Consider the following 19,177-nt stretch of genomic DNA (forward strand, 5'->3'; position numbering starts at 1 on the left):
AGGAACAGGGGTTTAAATGCACCAAGGAGACAGTCAGAGGGAACTCGGGACAACTGGAGACATTTAAGGATGCAGGGACTGACAGAGACAGGGAAGAAGTCTCATCGTGACGAGTAAAGTTTACCTTGCCTGGATGGGCAGCTCTCTGGGTGCTCAGCACCCCCAAAGCTCTGATCCTAGAATTGTCCCTGTTCTCATCACAAAGTGCTTGACATCTCACTCATAATTCATATGTAAAAGATGTCTCTAGTAAATCCTTGAACTACTCAGCATCATGTGATTTAATCAGGTTATGCAAATCCAAATTCATTAAACACCAAAACACATGGCTTGCAACACAGTTTTCAAATTTTTTAATTAATATATTTTAATAGCTTTATCAAAAATAATTAACAGCCTGAATAATTACAAATCTTAAACATCCAGCTGTGCTGTCAAATCCACTTTAAGATTATGATAAAAATGTTTTGTTTCCATATATTTAAAGTAACTAACTGTTGAATTACCTTGAACACAGGAATTTATCTGTTGAACAAAAGCTTAATATAATAGGGTATTTCACAGCAGCACTTTCGATAATTTGGGAACCACAAAATGTGGTTTATATACAGAGTACTTTAAAGCAAAAAAGTATAACATAACAGTGGACATGTTTAGCTACATATTAGGACGTCTACTTACTGAACATTAGTGTAAACTTTAACTGTGCTCTCGTGAAATTGTCGTAAGTGCCGACCGGATACACAGATGCATTTACTCACTTTTCAACATGGCGGCTCTTGGCGTGTAGTGTTTTGTTTTGGTGCAAAATCCCACGGATTAATGTAACATTTGGAGGACCTGGTAGCCACCTGGTAAACAAAAAGCTATCACGATACCGTCATTGTTGTTACGTCCTTTAAGCTAATCTATTCCTTCGACTATCTGGGAGATGTATCGTCGCGGAGCGGCAAAGAAAGACAGCAAGCCGGTGAAGAAGGATGTGAGTGACAGTGATAAATACGCCGATCTGTTGGTTTTCGGCTATGCCTGCAAACTCTTCCGAGACGACGAAAGGGCTCTTTACCATGATCACGGAAAGCATCTTATCCCATGGATGGGGGACAAGAGCATCATGATTGATAGGTCGGTTGAACAAACTTAGACCGAAACATTATGCTAACAATCTCTCCTGTCCGCTAGCCTGTCTCAAAATTCAAGGGACCACGTTGGAGTTGTTGCTTGTTGAAGCTTGGAAACACCTGCAACTCGCGACGATTGTTTTATTTCTTGCCTCCTAACGTGTCTTGTTGGATGTCCTGAACTAAAAAAGAAAGAAAATTGGGGGGAAAAGAAAAACACCTGGTATCTAAAGTTTCTTCGGTAACATGCTAACTTGCAAATGCCTGTCAGTCTTTGCTAATGTTAGCCATGACTGACCTATTTATGCTTTTTGCTGTCAAGTTATTATACACTCCAGCTTACATTATAAGAGAACATTGGACAAATGGATTGAATAAAGTTTATTTGAGACTGGTTTAAGACCACATAGGCCTGCATAGTTCGCGCTAAATGTACCTCTTAAATTGGCAATTGCAGTAAATATATAAAAATACTCAAGTTATCTGTGAAATCTGCTTTGCATCTTGGCATGTTATGAGAATTTCCTCTAGAAGCTTTTTTCATGCTTTACACATGAATAATATGTCTAAGCTATAACATGTCTTTTTCCTGTTCTTTTCAAACGGACGTTTTCTAATATAAAGTGGTGAAGTCCCTACAAAACTTGGTATTTTACTATGCTTTTGTTTGCCAGAGCAAATTCTAGCAAAGACAAAAGTTACTGTCATTAAGGTGATTCAGTGTATCATTTTGACTAATTTTTTCCACCTTTTACATAGAAATTGTCCTTGTTGCAAAGTCATTGTAAACCTCCTTGAGTCTTGTATTTCTTTAAACATATTAAATCAATTGAATCACCTTAGTGTTCAGACCCAACTTATGTTTCATTTGTACAGCCTTTGTTTGTGTGTCTTTATTACATAACCCAGTTTTTCCACAGCAAGGTAGGCTAAGGGGTCCTTCCAAACCCCGAATGCCAACCTCAGCTCCAGATTTCTTTGTCTTCATGAAGAAACTGCAAGTGAGAGATGGCGTAGAGGGACGAACCTTGGAAAATGTCGTCCATTTGGGTTCTTACGGATAGGTATTTATGTGCTCGGGTTTGTGTGAATGTAACTTTCTTTGCAGATTTAGAAGTAATGATGAGTGTTACAGGGGATTATTGAACCCTGTAAGGTAAGAAGCGAGTTGCTTTGTTTGTCTTTTTTTTTCTTTTTCATTTCTAATGTTGTTGGCCTGTAAAAACAGGAAGAAAATACAGACAGAAAACTTGCTAGGTATATCAGAGCTCTATCCAAAATAATTCCCAAAGACTTAATTAGTATCATTATTGTGATGTATCCATTTTGAGAAAACATTCATGGAGGACTTACAGAGGTAGACCAGTTTTATATCTTTTATATTGTGGGTTTTAGGTTTTACAACCTTGGTAAGTAGGCCCATGTTCTGTATGAAAAGTTTTGTCTACTTCCTTTTCTCTAATCCTTTTTATCATCCAACAGATATGATGGACGTGGTCACTTACATGACCTTTCAGAGTATGACAGTGGGTCATGGAATACATCCTACCAGCTGTCAGAGGAAGAGGCCAGGATTGAGGCGCTCTGCGATGAGGAGAGGTACCTGGCACTGCACACTGACCTGCTGGAAGAGGAAGCTAGACAAGGTGAGCAGGATGCTCGTTTAAACATTTAGCAGTAATAGTTAAAAAAAAAAAAAAAAGAGTGATATTAAAGGCAAGGAAAAATAATTTCAAAACATCTTATATACCTTAAATCTGCTGGAGCTCTTAAATAGGATATCATGACCTTACTTTCGTAATCTGTTTTCAAAAGCTGATTTTGTGTCAGTAGCTCAAACTTGTTTTCCGTTTGTAGTCAGGCCTTTTTAATAAAGATGTAGTTGCATGGGCTCATATGTCAGGGGATGCTCACTTAACAGCATTTTTGCTGTCTTCATCTTTTGCTCCAGTAGAAATTTTAAGGTAATGTCTACTGCTTCTTAGGATTTCCCATTTGTGATGAACACACTGACATTTACTTATTGCTAATGCTGGGCAGACACTGTGCGATTTTTTTTTTTTCCCAGTCGCACGATTCAGTTCCTGCTCAAACTCAAATTGGCCCATTTTGAGCCGATTTCTGAGTCCTACGACCGTTTTGGCGATCGGCCCGATTTTGGCCTTCATCGTGCGTCGTGCATCGTGTAGTATACGTGGGGTAACGAGAAGCGATTAACACCTCACGACCAGCTCCCGATCATCAATCGCTTGGTCGTGAGGATTTCAAACCTGTTTGAAATCCTCGCGACCGTCGTGAGGGTGTCACCACAGTTTCTCACACTGCGCACAGCAGTGCAGCATGTGATCTGGACACAAGCGATGGAGGCACAACTTGTAGAACTTTGGAAAGCTCATCCGAGCCTTTTCAATGTGGCCTCACAAAATTATCACGACCACAACAACCGTGAAAATAGTTGGATTTACATTGCTGCTCAATCACAGCTGCCTGATCAATGTTTTTCATTAGCAATTTAGCAAAGTTGATGGTGGTGGTGTGTCTGTGTGAGTGAAAGACAGAGAGGGAGAGCGAGCGACAGAATTTCTGTTATAACCTTCATTTTATGGACGCACAGTGTGAGCACTCAGGTCGCATCAGAGCATCGGACCGTATAGTGTGAGACCCTGCATCGTGACCTATGAACTTCTAACCCCTGCGAGTCAATCGTGCCGTTTGAGCAGGAGCTGAATCGCGCCACTGAAAAAATCGCACAGTGTCTGCCCAGCATTAGTTACAGCTTGTTGTCAATACGCTGGGGGCAGAAATTAAGTGATCCTCTGCTGAATTTGTAAATTTGTTTGCTTCCAAAAAAATGAACAGTCAGGTAAACGGGTAGCTCGATTTTAATGGAAATAAACATAATATCATCCAAAACTCCAGGGAAAAAAGTTATAAATTAAATTGCATATCACTGAGTGAAGTAAATATTTGATCCCGAAGCTAAATATGACTTGTTTGAAATACCTTGTTGGTAAGCACAACGGTAAGATGTTTTTTGTTTTTTTTTTGTAGTTATTCACCACATGTGCACACGTTTCAGGAGGGATTCTTTGTTGAAACGCTTAAGTCCTTTGGCTTTAGAGTTGGTGTTTGTCAACCCAAACCTTCAGCTCCCTCCACAGATTCTGTAGGACTCACGAATGGCTGGTCCTATCCATGACCTTAATGTGCTTCTTCTTCGGCCACTCCTTTTTTGCCTTGATCGGATGTTTATGGGTCATCGTCATGCTGGGAGATCTATCCATGACCCATCTTCAGTGTTCCGGCTAAAGAAAGGAAGTTCTCATCCAAGATCTTATCATACAGGGCCCCGCCCATTAGCCCCTCAATGTGGTGAAGTCGTCCTGTACCTTTAGTAGAAAAACAGCCCCAAAGCATAATGCTACCACCTCTGTGCTTGGCTGTGGGGATGGTGTTCTTTGGGTCATAATCAGCATTTCTCTTTCCCCAAACGCTGCACTTTGGGTTGACCACGGCACTTTCTCCCAAGCCTTGGAGATGTTCACTGGCAAGCTTAAGATGGACCATCGCACGTGCCTTCTTTAGCAGGGGGACTTTGTGGGCTTTGCAAGAATAATTGATGCTCATTTGATTTCTTTCGAGAGTTATCAACTTCTCATCAAACAGTTTGCTCATTCCAGCCTTATGCAGGTCTATGATCTTGTCCCTGGTGGAAAAGTAGGAATGAAACAAATTGAGTATCTTCTGTGTGCTACATGGACACAGTCTGTGGAAGCCAGAATTCTTGCTGGGAAGGAGTTTAAGTCTCTGGCTAGAACTGAACCAATGATCTTGATGTCCTTATTTCTACTGTGACACTTGGATGGTTGAATCAGAAATTGGTGTAAACATCATGAAAGCTTGGATCCATTACTTTTGTATCAGCAGTTCAGGCTGGCGGCACTGATGTATTGGTGTGATATATTTTCTCGCCACACTTTGGGTTCGTTGTTACCAACTTTAAACAGCAGAGCCGACCTGAGTGTTGTTGCTGACCATGTCCATCCTTTTATTACCCATCTTCTGATGGCTTTCCAGCATGATGACGCATGTGTGTCACAAAGCTCAGATCACCTAAATCTTATTTCATTAGCATGACAGTGAGTTCTTTGCACTCAAATAGCCTCCACACTCACCAGATGTCAATCCATTAGAGCACCTTAGGGATGTGGTGAAACGGAAGGTTTGCATTATGAAAAACTACTACAAACTTAGTAGGTTAATGTTTATTGCTGCTTCTGTCATGCCTGTCATATTACACTAATTCAATTTATCAGGTCCTCTTTTGAACTCGTGTCATGCCTGTCTTGCTTTTTCACAGTTTAGAAATCTTCACTCTCTTCAAAGGCAGTCTGTGACAGTGTTTTAATTACTATCCAGTGCGTTTTAATTTCAGGCATGCATCATCTTATGAGACTTCTTCTGCAGACTGCCACTGCACATAAAACTTGGATTTTATCCCAACAAAAATTGACAAGTCACATTTGCTAAAAAGTTTAATCTATGCTTCTTAACAAAATCCCTGGATTTTTTTTTCCCAGGCCAAATCTTCAGAGTAGAGTGACGCCCCCTTTCTAAGGCCTTTTCAGCTTTTAGACTCTTAAAAAGGGCTGGCTTTAACTCTTGAGTTGAAGAGCTGCAATTTCTATGGAAATCACATTTGACTCATCTAGAATACTTGCATCTCACTCATTTTACATAATATAATGAAGCTGGCTGTTTTGATGACAAAGCATCCTTCCAAAAGACAGATGTAATGACTGTAATTGAATTTAATAAGCCACAGTTTTAAGTGAAATATGGTCTCTTTTGCTCAAACTGACAGGTCAGAAGGAATCAGCTAATGGTTTGTGTAAAACACACACACACTGCAGAAGGTGGATCTTGCAGTCCGGTTTGCCCTTGAATTTGGAGATCTGACCCCATTTTGCTGAGGCGATTACCCATCTGTCCACTTAAGGGGCAGTGGGAAGCATAAGAAATATTTATAGAGTTCAATGAATTTCAGTAGAAAAGGGTTGGCTACAGGGTCCAACATGCATACTTCCTGTCCCCTTTTATATATTACATTGGTAGCATTATAACTATTTGTATATCATAATGATCATGAGTTATTTGAGATTAGAGCAGGGCGATATGGCCAAAAATATTTATCACGATATATATTTGAAAATTTGCGATAACGATATAACTGACGATATAATTGATGCGAGACAAAATACAACTCCACAACATTACTAGCGCAAAAAGACAACCTTTCATTTATTTTCACTTAAACAAGAAGCTGGTTTTTATGTACATTAAAGCTTTATAAAAATGTAACAGTGCAAATTCAAATTCCTTGCTGAAAGTTTAACCAAAAGGCATTTCCAGTAGAAATGGGCTGACATATCCTGAGCATAACCATGTATAATATCCACTGAAGTTAAAAAGAGGTGCTTTGCAACATTAAACTGCAGTGTGCAGTACCCATTTTTCGGACCATAAGGTGCACGGGATTATAAGGCACATTAAGCGAAACAAAGCAGTCAGATAAATCAAACTTTATTCAACTCATTCTTCTTGCTTCCTCCACTTCTGTACCATTGATTCATTAATGTTGAATTCTCTGGCAGCTGCTCTATTCCCATGTTGTTGCAGTATATTAATGACTAACCTTGTATTGTGGATGGATTATCTCAGTTGTTCTCCTGACTGAAGTTTGGTCCGTTTACAGCATCCTGCCATGCGACTGCATTTGTCTCTAACTATCAGGAACCTTAACGTTAACTTTTATAAGTGGAAAAGTGTTAGTGTTCGTCCTCCAGCTTCACTGTTTATGTTATGCTAACATAGCTGTGTCGCTAGCGATCACATAGCACATCATTATATACCAGCTAGCCCAACTTCAGTAACCTTACAAACGTCATTGCTGTTTAGTTTCCTGTCTTCATTTATGTTGGAAGTGATAGCAGAGCTGTACGTTTGATTTTTTTCAGAAATCTCTCAGTCAGAACATGCTATATCATGCTAAGGTAACTAGCAAAACTAGCGAGCTAACTTCCGCTAGCTTCCTGCTAACTTCTAACTCCGTTAAATGTAATAAATTTTGTTTTCATGGATGCCTGGAAGTTAAACTTCACAGTTACACCTGGTAAAGCAGCAATGCTGATCGTTTTATTAAAGATGAAAGAATTTAGACAGTTTTTAACTCTCAGTGATGCTGCAGTGTTGTTTGACTTGAACGATACGGAGTTTAGGACCCAGATTACTCCCAGATTTAAGAGCATCTTAGTCCGACAATAACGACGTCCGCTTGCATGTTCTGCAAAAAAATGTGCTTTGTCGTGTATCTGAAGGACAAACACCAAACCAGTTCCACATCACTGAAGTTGCACCATTTTTACAAACCAATTCTGGTTCATCTGTTTCACTCAACAATCAGCCATGTGCGTATGAAAACAAAGGCACTGCGCATGCGCGTTTTACTCATATTCTATCGCGATATTTCATTTTCCTATCGTTGCCTAACATTATACCGGTATTACCGTGAACGGTATAATATGGCCCAGCCCTATTTGAGATTTTATTTATATATATATATATATATATATATATATATATATATATATATATATATATATATATATATATAGATATAGATATATATAGATATATATATATATATATATATATATATATATATATATATATATATAGATATAGATATATAGATATATATAAAATACAGAGGCTACTGAGACACACTTAAGTACAGTCCTTCAACAAGCCATTTGTGCACTGCTTGCCAGCTGTATGTATGTATAGGTTGTTGCTTTCATCTCGGAGTGGAGTAAACGTTCTTCAGTGGCTTTTAAAATGCAATTTAGTTCATATATTTATTTTCTGGGTGAAAAGCAACCAAACTAAGGGAAGATATGTTACGTTTTCAAACCAGAATAAATAAACATTAGGCTTTAAAGGACAATTGTAAGAAGAATTTTGTGAGCCTGTTAAAGTTTTCTATATATCTGCACGAGTATGTCCTAAAAGTACACAAAAACAATTAACAACAGTATTGTACAACCTTACGAAAAATATTAGCTCGTTTTGAATTTGATGGCAGAAAGGCATCTCAAAAACGCTGGGAGAGAGGACACAAAAAGCTAGAGAGGACACAAAAAGCTGGAGAAGTAAGTGGTACTAAAAAAAAACAGCTGGAGGAACATTTTGCAACTAATTAGGTTAACTGGTAACAGATCTGTAGCATCGTTGGTTAGAGAAAGAACATCTTAGAGAGGCAGGATTTCTCAGAAGTAAAGATGGACAGACATTCACCAATCGGCTGAAAAACTCTCTACAAATTGTGGAACAGTAATGTTGCAATGATGTCTCTGTATTTTTACTCAGTTGTATATAGCATTCGTATTCTATTTTTATCTTATTGTATATTTTTATTCTATTTTATTCTACTGTATATAGTATATTATTTTATTCTATTCTGTACAGCTGTGTACTGTATTTATTCTTATTGTATTCTAATTTTTGCATCATAACTTTTGCACTGTCCACTTCCTGCTGTGACAAAACAAATTTCCCACGTGTGGGACTAATAAAGGTTATCTTATCTTATCTTATCTTATCTTAACATAAAATCATAAAAGACTTTTAAAATCTTATTATATACGGTAGATAATATCATTATGAGAATCAGAAGAAATCTCTGTGCGCAAGGGACAATGCCAGATATAAATAATGGATGCCTGTGATCTTTGGACCCTCAGGTGCCCCTGCATTAAAAATAGACATGATGTTAACGTGATCCGGAAATGCTGCCATCTCCCCTGAGCCTAAACTCAGTTCAAATGGACTGCCAGCATTCAGTCCAAAAGCCTGTATCTCTGAAGGGGGCGGCTGAGTTGACATGTTGCACATCTGAAAGGCACCACCAGTCTTGGAAGTTATATACAGGTTTTAAAGCAAGATACGCTCCCATCCAGAAGATTTATATTTCACCAAGACATTCCTATAGCGCAGACTGCATCTATTACAATAGCATCGATTTGTAGTAGATGAGTCTAAGCGCTGAAATGCTCTGTTTGCAGTCCAGATGTTTCACCAACTGAAACATTTAACGTGTCATGAAATGGAAAAAATACAACAAAGATGATCCAGGACTGTTGAGTTTTTAGAATCCTCTATCAGACAGGAATGAGACAACATTCCTCTCAGAAGTCCGACGGTCTGCTCAGTTCCCAGTTGTTTACGGGCTGCGTTAAAAGAAGAGGGGATGCTGCACAGTGATAAACACAGCCTGACCCTAGCTTTTCTGATATACGTCATTTCCATCAAATTCAAAGTGACCTTGTTTTATTCTTAGGCAAGGCAAGGCAAGTTTATTTGTATAGCACAATTCAACAACAAGGTGATTCAAAGTGCTTTACAGAGACATTAGAAACAAGAACAAATACAAACCTTTGATTTAAAATTGATTAAAACAAGCAAACAAACAAACTAACTAATTAACAAACAAACAAACAACAGTATATAAAATCAAAACAGATAAAATCAGAACAGTAGATAAAATCAGTAGTTAAATGTAAGTTTTGAAATTTAAGCTTAAAGTGTGGATTTGGTGCTTTATTCAAATGCAGCTGAGAACAGGTGAGTCTTCAACCTGGATTTAAATAAACTGAGTGTTTCAGCTGATCTGAGGCTTTCTGGGAGTTTGTTCCAGATATAAGGAGCATAAAAGCTGAATGCAGCTTCTCCGTGTCTGGTTCTGACTCTGGGAACTGATAAAAGACCGGATCCAGATGACCTGAGGGATCTGGATGGTTCATACTGGGTCAGGAGGTCATTGATGTATTTTGGTCCTAAACCATTCAGAGCTTTATAGGCCAGCATCAGAACTTTAAAGTCTATCCTCTGACGGACAGGCAGCCAGTGTAAGGACCTCAGAGCTGGACTGATGTGGTCCACTTTTTTGGTCTTAGTGAGGACTCGAGCAGCAGAGTTCTGAATGAGCTGTAGTTGTCTGACTGATTTTTTAGGTAGACCTGTAAAGATGCTGTTACAGTAATCAAGCCTACTAAAGATGAATGCATGGACTAGTTTTTCCAGGTCCTGTTGAGACATCAGATCTTTTATCCTTGATATATTCTTGAGGTGATAGTAAGCTGACTTTGTTATTGTCTTAATGTGTTTTTCTAAGTTTAGGTCTGCATCCATCACTACACCCAAATTTCTCGCCTGGTTTGTGGTTTTTAGATGTATAGATTGAAGTTCTCTGGTGACCTGTAATCGTTTTCCTTTGGCGCCAAAGACTATTACCTCAGTTTTGTTTTTGTTTAGCTGGAGAAAATTGTGGCACAACCAGTCATTGATTTCCTCAATGCATTTACCAAGAGCCTGTACAGGGCCTCGGTCTCCTGGTGACATTGTGATATATATTTGTGTGTCATCTGCATAGCTGTGATAGTTTATTTTGTTGTTGTTTATAATCTGTGCCAGTGGGAGCATGTAGATGTTAAACAGAAGGGGTCCCAAGATGGAACCTTGGGGAACTCCACATGTGATACTTGTCTGCTCAGATGTGAAGTTACCTATTGATACAAAGTAAAATGTAATATTTTCTCAGTTAAAACATCTGATACTTTTTTATATTCTATTATTAATGAAATATGTATTTATGGAAATTACAAGCTATTGTGTTCTGTTTTTATTTATATTTTATATAACATCCCAATTTTGGAGGGCAGTTGGGGTTGTACTCACTCCAATTCATCTTTTACCTTTCTTTGTACAATTGATTTGTGTGCAAAAGGTACCTTTCTTTGTGCATGACCAACTCTCTCATGAGATTCAGCTCAGACAAGCATCCTGACGTTTTCTTTTAGTGTTCCTTGGTGTTATTCAGAATTCCCTTTTCTTTTCTATTAATGATGGTCTGTTGTTTTGGCCCAAGCGTGACACACAAAGATCCATACGATGACACTTCTAACCCCCTCTGTGTTTCAAAGATGGGAAGCAGGAGGTTCTACCTTACCTTACTACCTATGCAGTAAATAATGCAAACGAATGCTTCTCATTTAAACCACAAAGTTTTATTTTGGTCTCATCAACACACAAGACAGGACTGCGTCATTGTTTTGTTTAATTTTTCATCCACTACACGTCTGTATACTGTATATCTAATTAAAACTGACACAGTATCAACTTAAAAAGAGTAACATTCGTTATCTTCACAGATAGATGTCCTTCATCAAAATCAAAAGTCATCATCAGTTTGTGCAGACTGGTTTAAAGTGTTCTTCAACATTGCAGTCTCTTTTTTTTCCCTGATTATGTGTGTTTCCTAATCCTTCACAGAGGAGGAGTATAAACGTCTGAGTGAGGCTCTGGCTGATGAAGGCTCTTACAACGCCGTGGCTTTTAAATACAGCGCTGACTACTATGACCCCTCTCAGCCCACTGAGGAGGAGGATGCTAACAAGGAATCAGGTGAGAACTCGTCACAACTTCCCAGAGTAATGTAGTTACCGTGGGCTCTGTGTCACGTCTAGAATTGTAGTTGATTGTGTGTGCTGCAGTCAGCTGTGAAGAACACAGCAGCTCTTTCTGATATATAACATTTACAAAAACCAACTTTTTTTAATCCAAACAGCCATCTGCCCATTCATACACTTGAGACGTTTGCTGAAGTTTATTTTTTGCCCAAAAAAAAGCTCATGACAAATGTGCAAAAAATTCAGTATTGCACTAGAATATCACCTCATGTAATCACCTCGCACCATCTGTGTTACTTTTAGTCCTCTATCTGTTTGTGACTTCTTGTTATGACTTATTTTGTGAGGAGCCTTCATGGATTCCCTGCTCCCTTGTGCAAACCTTAACCTCCTAAGACCCGAACTCTTCCACGGCATGCATTTTTGATTTCTCTTTGATATTTGGGCATATTGGGACCCAATGAATGTAAAAACAAAGAATGACCAGATTTTTATTTTTTTTTACCTGATTTTTGTTTCTAAGAAAAATGAGAGCCACATATGAGGATATTTGTTTAAAATTTTGATAGAAGAGTAGCAGCATAATGTCCTCGTAAGTGGATCTCAGGCCCTTGTAGAGCAAAATTGAGTATTTTGGTCTAAATAACCCAAAATGTGATGTCCACATATGTGGACGCCAGGTCCTAGGAGGTTAAACTAACAGTCTTTTTCCCAAATGTCATCTAAACAGACCCTTTGCCCTCCAACACACCCTTGTCATGTCTGGAATGACTTCCCAAACATCCTCATGCTCAAGAAAAAAAAAAAAAGACTGCTTCCTAAAAGATAGACACTGACCCTGACACAGTTACTTCTGCTTTAAATATCTGATATACACACAGACTAGTTAAGCAGACTAGATGCCTCTCTGTGTCTCTGGTGAATTTGTAGAGCTGACCCCATGGTATTCAAACATCTGCTAAAGATTCAGATGCCTGCAGAGGGTGACTTCGTGGAAAAAGTCAGAAAGGTCTCACATTTGATCTAGTTTGAGTCGAGCTCTATTTAAACTCTGAAACATTAATAAAAAAGTGGTCAAGAACTTCCCTCTTACCAAAGAGAGCATTAGCGCTTAAGGAAATATATCACAGTAATATACCAAGTTCAGTCATTCAGGTAAGGAAATCCCAAACAGTTGATTGTGTTTGTGTTGATTGTGTTTCAATGTGAGAAACATTTCGTCACTCATCCAAGTGAGTTCTTCAGTCTCAGCTGACTGCAGGTTTCCCAACCTTATAAACCGTACAGTTCCATAATGACTGAAACCAGCCCACTGACAAACAATGGGCTGTGAGGTCAGTTTCATGACCATTGATTAACAGCCACCGATCAAAGACCATTGATCAATGACAAATGGCCATGATTACCACAAAGAGTTGGCTGATCAGTGGTTTCACCTGCAGTCAGCTGAGACTGAAGAAGTCTCTTGGATGAGTGACGAAACATTTCTCCTTCTGAAAACGCTACGTCCACATGAACAGAATCAATTTTTTGGATTTATATTTCAATTATTTGGTTCTGATTGATAGCCAAACCAGAAGGTTAAATTCAGTACAGTTTATTACGTGTTCTGTCAAAACATGATAAATGCGTCTTATTGTTAGCCTCTCTGTTAAACCCCACACCAATCATTAGCCAGTCATTTCACAATATACCAATTAGTTTAACATCCTGTCAAAATAAGGAAGCTAATTTGAATAAGCAGTATCTCTTTGCTGAGGTTATTTAAATAATTCACTCTGTCTTCACTGAGTAGCTACTCTGTAGTGTGGCTTTAAATAAAGACAATGCTGGACTTCCCATTAAAAATGATCCGTTTCAATGGTTTTTATTTTAATGTGTAATTACCAATGAGATTTACTTTATATAAGATTTAAGAACAAGCTATATTATAAAGTTGCAAGTAGTTTAACCCTGATAACAGTGCTATTATATAACTATATTGAACAGTATTGCTTTTTTATTGCTTTTACTGTATAGCCCTTTATAAGCCTGTCGATTACATATTGTTGCCATGGCACACCTTCCACATGCACCCAAGTGGAATCCATAAGCATTGCTTTTTTTCTTTTTTAATTGCTTCAGAGATGCCTTTTGTTAATATAAAGGACCCCTTATTGGAGCAAACTCCCTACAGTACCTGGTTAAATATTTAAGCTCGTTTCCACCTGACCTGTATGTTGTCATCAAGATGAAGGTAAAGGCTAGAGTGCTGTTTTGCTTTGATGTATTTGTGTAGTGGGGAGGTTGGTAGAGGGCATGAGTTTCATCCATTTTTAAAATGTTTTAGGAGTTCAGAAATAATCTTAATGTTATTGCTGAACTGGGTAGATATAAAGTGGGGTTTGTTCGTTTTTTGTTGCCGATGATTGTCAAAAGTTAATCTGTTTATCGGTATATTTATTTTCCATTCTCATGTCCCTTCATTTGTGTAGAGGAGGCAGAGCCTGAAGAGAGTGAAGAACCATTCGTTGCTCCCGCAGGGCTTTCTATCCCTCCTGATGTGGAGTTGGTGAGTGTTAGATATTCTGCTTCGTTTCTTGAAACTCTGACTTTTTCTGTCTTTTTAGGTGGATCTTTAAATGAGTTCAGTTCATGCTTTTCTTTTTCTCATTCTCATTTTCTCACAGACCAAAAAACCATTTTCAAAATCCTATTATCACAATATTTAAAAAACAAAAATACTGTACACACTTAACAAATGCTCGCTACTTTCACAATAAGTAGTGAGCTCACAGATGATGGCGTGTCAGAGTGAAAACCAAGCTGGGGTTAGGTTACTTTGCTTTAGAAAACAAAACAAAATCAGAATACTAGCTAATGTGATGAGCTGGAAATGTAATTCATGTGCCGATTTGCAACCTTGTCAGACATGCTGATCATTCGCTTTTGTAGATGATCGAGTGGTGGTCACTTTGAATTGTATCTCCTTTTCCTTCATGAAGAATAGGCTGGTGCAGCCTGTGCTAAAGGTGCTAATAGAGAAAATACTGAAGCGCCTTTCTTTTGTATTCAGAGAATTCAGCTGCCTCTTATTATGGCTGCCACTTACTTACTAGTTGAAAACACTTCAAAATGAGAAGTGTGCCAAGCTTGTAGAATCATTCCCAAGAAGATTTAAGTCTGTCCAAAATCCTTTAACCAAGTAATATGGGAAGGATCCGAATACTTCATATAAAAACAAATTCAGGCATTTATTTTCAGTGAATAAACTAACTATGCAGAAAACTTAATGATCTGTAGACTTTCAAAATGAGCTGTATGTACAGTGTGCTCTATGTTTAAATGTGATGTCACGACATTCTACGTGTCTTAACTATAGATTTATGTTGTGTTGTCTGCCTTTGTTTTTGAATCACAGATTCAAATAATTTCTATATAACACGCAAACCAAAGCAACAGAAATGACTCTGCAATAAGTTGAAAATCTGTGAGTTTCACAGGGGTTTGCTGAAAGGGGATTTTGTCCTAAAATTGTATGGCTGTCCAGCCTTACTCTGAGGCAGAATGCCACATAGTTTTTGTTTGTGAAAAAACACTTCTGTGCCAAAAGATAATGTTTCACATTGACATACCATCTAAAGAAGGAAACAGTTGAAGTAATAGAAAAATATAAGATTTTCTGTTGCTTTGTTGTGTCTGATATCCACGGCCAGAAGCCTGATGATTCCCTGTAGCCACTGTCCTATGCAAAGAGAGTCGGTCTCTCCTGCCGTTGTACACAGATGTTGAGAAGTGATCCATCCCACTTAGGAATTAGTGACAGTGTATAGGGAGAGTCTTTTTATGTGAAAGCAACGAATGCGTTTTTCCTGCTTTCCTTCTTTCAAAGATGAATATAAAAGAGTCATTCTCCCCTGTCAGGGATTAACACATGTCGGGAAGCATAACACCTCCCTAAGGAAATGCTACGGCAAATGTTGCATGTGAAAAAAGGCATGCTTTAATGCCAGTATTATACCATGGTGGGTATATGAGAATCAAAACAACCTTGTGTTTGCATATATATGTCACAGGGTGGAAAGGGACAAGTTATCTAAGTTTTTCTACTATGCATGTTTTGCAATGTTTTATCTGTTTTAATATTTTAATATTGTATATTGGGTTTGTTTGTATGAGCTTTATTGCATGTTTTTATCTTATTTAAATTGAACACCTGTCCTGTAAAGACTCCGCCCCTACCTGATAGTAAACTGATCACACCTGCGAGAGATCCCAGAGAGGCCAATAAGAGGGCCTGGCAGACCATAGAGCAGGGGGGGAGAAAAAGCTTGAGAGAAGGCTTGAAAGGAGGAGAGACATGGCATGGTAACAGGTGTGGGCGACGGCCGCGCAGAGCGGCACAGAGGCCCGGCTATAGGCAGCTGGCCAAGGCGTGCGGCAAAGGAGAACGAGACCAGAGATCGCGGACGACCGCGCACTGGAGGGAGTGATCGGAGCTGAGCAGAGAGGTCTGTGCTGGTGTTGACGGGAGGTAGCTCCTCGCCGAGAGAGGCCCACGGCAGGGGATAGAGAGGCAGCGGGATGGCGCCTTATGTCCCCGGGACGGCGAGTCTATGGCTACGCGTGTGAAGCACAACACAGTGGTGGGCGGAGTTAGGAGCTCTGCCCATCTGGGGTAGGTCCCGATTCATCCCGTCTAAGACGAACCTCCAGTGGAATTTAAGAATGGTGACTGCCGCTGGCCCCCTCTCCTTTTTCTAGTTGGCATCAGAATGAAGAGGCCGACAGGACGGCGACAATCCTGTTGGTTTCTGCACCGTTTGGACTTTTATATCGTGGCGGATGCCACTGGACTGTTGATGTTGTGTTTTATTGCTTTTTATTGTGTTACCCCTTGGCCAAGGTTGGTTTAATTCATTTTGCATTTTTAACTATTTAAATATAATAAATTATATTTTTAATTATACAACTTTTTAATCGTGTGCTTTCTCTTGGCGGCTCCACTGCTCTGTCCGTTTGGAGGAAGGTTTCCTTCCTTTAAAAAAAACGATACTGTGGAAACAAAATCAGCCTTTCCGCTCCGTTACATAAATGGCGTTGTCGACAGGATACGGAGCCAAGAGCAGTTGGGGTAGCTGAGGGAATAGCAACTCTGATGATGTATGTGTATTCTGGTGCCCCGGTATTTTTGAAGCTTAAAGGGTTAGACAAAAGAAGATGGAGGATGGATTGTTGGAGCCGAAGCCAAGGGCCCCTGAGCAGATGGGTATGGATAATGTGCGCAGGTATGAGTGTTGCCCACATTAAGAGTGAATGAAGAACGTCCAACCGAGGTTGTCATGGGAGGTCAGCTGCAGGCTTGCGGGAGGTGGGGTAATGATTTGCTGCTAGGCAGCAGTGCTTGGGATTAAGCACGAGATCCAGGTTAGGCCTGGAAGTATCCCCACGGTAGCAGCCGGGTGCAGTGTAGGACCTTATGGCTTCCGGGTAGCTATGCTACGAGGACGTGAGAGTGATTGCTCGTTTGTGGCCTTGGATTGAATGGTGCACTTTTTTTATATATTTTTGCTTGGGGGTAGAAGACGGAACCGGACTCAAAGAAAGCTTCATGACTGGAAGCTGGGTTTTTAGCAGGGACTGCTAATCTTTCAGTGTGGGGGGATGTCACAGGGTGGAAAGGGACAAGTTATCTAAGTTTTTCTACTATGCATGTTTTGCAATGTTTTATCTGTTTTAATATTTTAATATTGTATATTGGGTTTGTTTGTATGAGCTTTATTGCATGTTTTTATCTTATTTAAATTGAACACCTGTCCTGTAAAGACTCCGCCCCTACCTGATAGTAAACTGATCACACCTGCGAGAGATCCCAGAGAGGCCAATAAGAGGGCCTGGCAGACCATAGAGCAGGGGGGGAGAAAAAGCTTGAGAGAAGGCTTGAAAGGAGGAGAGACATGGCATGGTAACAGGTGTGGGCGACGGCCGCGCAGAGCGGCACAGAGGCCCGGCTATAGGCAGCTGGCCAAGGCGTGCGGCAAAGGAGAACGAGACCAGAGATCGCGGACGACCGCGCACTGGAGGGAGTGATCGGAGCTGAGCAGAGAGGTCTGTGCTGGTGTTGACGGGAGGTAGCTCCTCGCCGAGAGAGGCCCACGGCAGGGGATAGAGAGGCAGCGGGATGGCGCCTTATGTCCCCGGGACGGCGAGTCTATGGCTACGCGTGTGAAGCACAACACAGTGGTGGGCGGAGTTAGGAGCTCTGCCCATCTGGGGTAGGTCCCGATTCATCCCGTCTAAGACGAACCTCCAGTGGAATTTAAGAATGGTGACTGCCGCTGGCCCCCTCTCCTTTTTCTAGTTGGCATCAGAATGAAGAGGCCGACAGGACGGCGACAATCCTGTTGGTTTCTGCACCGTTTGGACTTTTATATCGTGGCGGATGCCACTGGACTGTTGATGTTGTGTTTTATTGCTTTTTATTGTGTTACCCCTTGGCCAAGGTTGGTTTAATTCATTTTGCATTTTTAACTATTTAAATATAATAAATTATATTTTTAATTATACAACTTTTTAATCGTGTGCTTTCTCTTGGCGGCTCCACTGCTCTGTCCGTTTGGAGGAAGGTTTCCTTCCTTTAAAAAAACGATACTGTGGAAACAAAATCAGCCTTTCCGCTCCGTTACATATACAAACACAGCATAGCTGCTGCTCTGTATGATTTGCATATATTATCAATCTCTACTCCTTGGTTTGTAGGGAATATCACCAGGAGAAGCCCTTGAATATTGGGCAAATTCACAACACAGCCTGATGGGATTCTAATATTTTCCTGAAGGATAGATAAATATGTCTGTGACACACTAAAATAAGAGCATGGCTCAGTTTGACGTGCCTTATTTCTCACAAGCTTCTTAATGAAACTATTCAAGGCCTGGTTCAAAATTATTAAGCTGGTAAAATTAAATTATTCATATGCTATGAAAAAGACATTTTTATTATAGCAGCTACCAGTCCATTAATTGGATTAGTTCTGTTTTAGTAGTCTTAAGGTGGACTTTTGCCACTTTCATTCGCCGTTATTAATTATTTTATGATTATTAGATTTGCCCTTGTTTTCACAAGTATAGCTTAATAATAGGTAACACTGAGAGAGAGCAGAGCAGTTTACCTCAAAAGGTCCTTGGCCAAGGATGTCTTTGAGCATTTTAGATAAGGTCAGGGTGTCACATTTTAGTACAGCTCTAGTAATAAGTACAGGTGCAAATTAATCTCTACTCACTAACCTTTGTTAACTGAGAGACAATATGGTTGGAAACATTACATATTACTTTCACATTGGCATTCCTAATGGCTATTCTTTGGGTAACAGTGTTGTAGAATAATAGGTGCGAGACACCATGCTCTTCTCTTTTTTTATGAGATAAAATAAGTACGTAAAAGTTCCAAACACCCTTTTCCCTTAATTGCTAAGTTCATAAGTGGAAGTGAGAAGGGATTGTGTATGTCAGAAAGTCCTTGGCAGCTTAAAAGATAACAATGATCTGTTTT

The 19,177-nt window shown here is 39.6% G+C and overlaps 1 protein-coding gene across 3 annotated transcripts in view; it reads left to right on the forward strand.

Moving 5' to 3' along the window:
- The first annotated feature begins 740 nt into the window (after nucleotides 1-740).
- The window catches only part of sfswap (splicing factor SWAP), a 54,495-nt gene continuing 36,058 nt past the window's right edge, over nucleotides 741-19,177 (forward strand). The window contains exons 1-4 of one of the 3 annotated variants that reach the window (XM_076886421.1): nucleotides 741-1,125; nucleotides 2,604-2,767; nucleotides 11,511-11,642; nucleotides 14,122-14,198. In XM_076886421.1, the coding sequence (XP_076742536.1) occupies nucleotides 932-1,125; nucleotides 2,604-2,767; nucleotides 11,511-11,642; nucleotides 14,122-14,198 (567 nt within the window). In that variant the 5' untranslated portion in view covers nucleotides 741-931. Of the gene's footprint in view, nucleotides 2,186-2,603; nucleotides 2,768-11,510; nucleotides 11,643-14,121; nucleotides 14,199-19,177 lie in introns of all 3 variants that reach the window. The other 2 variants (XM_004538236.4, XM_076886422.1) reach the window with 2 other exon arrangements.

This window comes from Maylandia zebra, linkage group LG7, assembly GCF_041146795.1.
Source record: "Maylandia zebra isolate NMK-2024a linkage group LG7, Mzebra_GT3a, whole genome shotgun sequence".
NCBI classification, from domain to species: domain Eukaryota; kingdom Metazoa; phylum Chordata; class Actinopteri; order Cichliformes; family Cichlidae; genus Maylandia; species Maylandia zebra.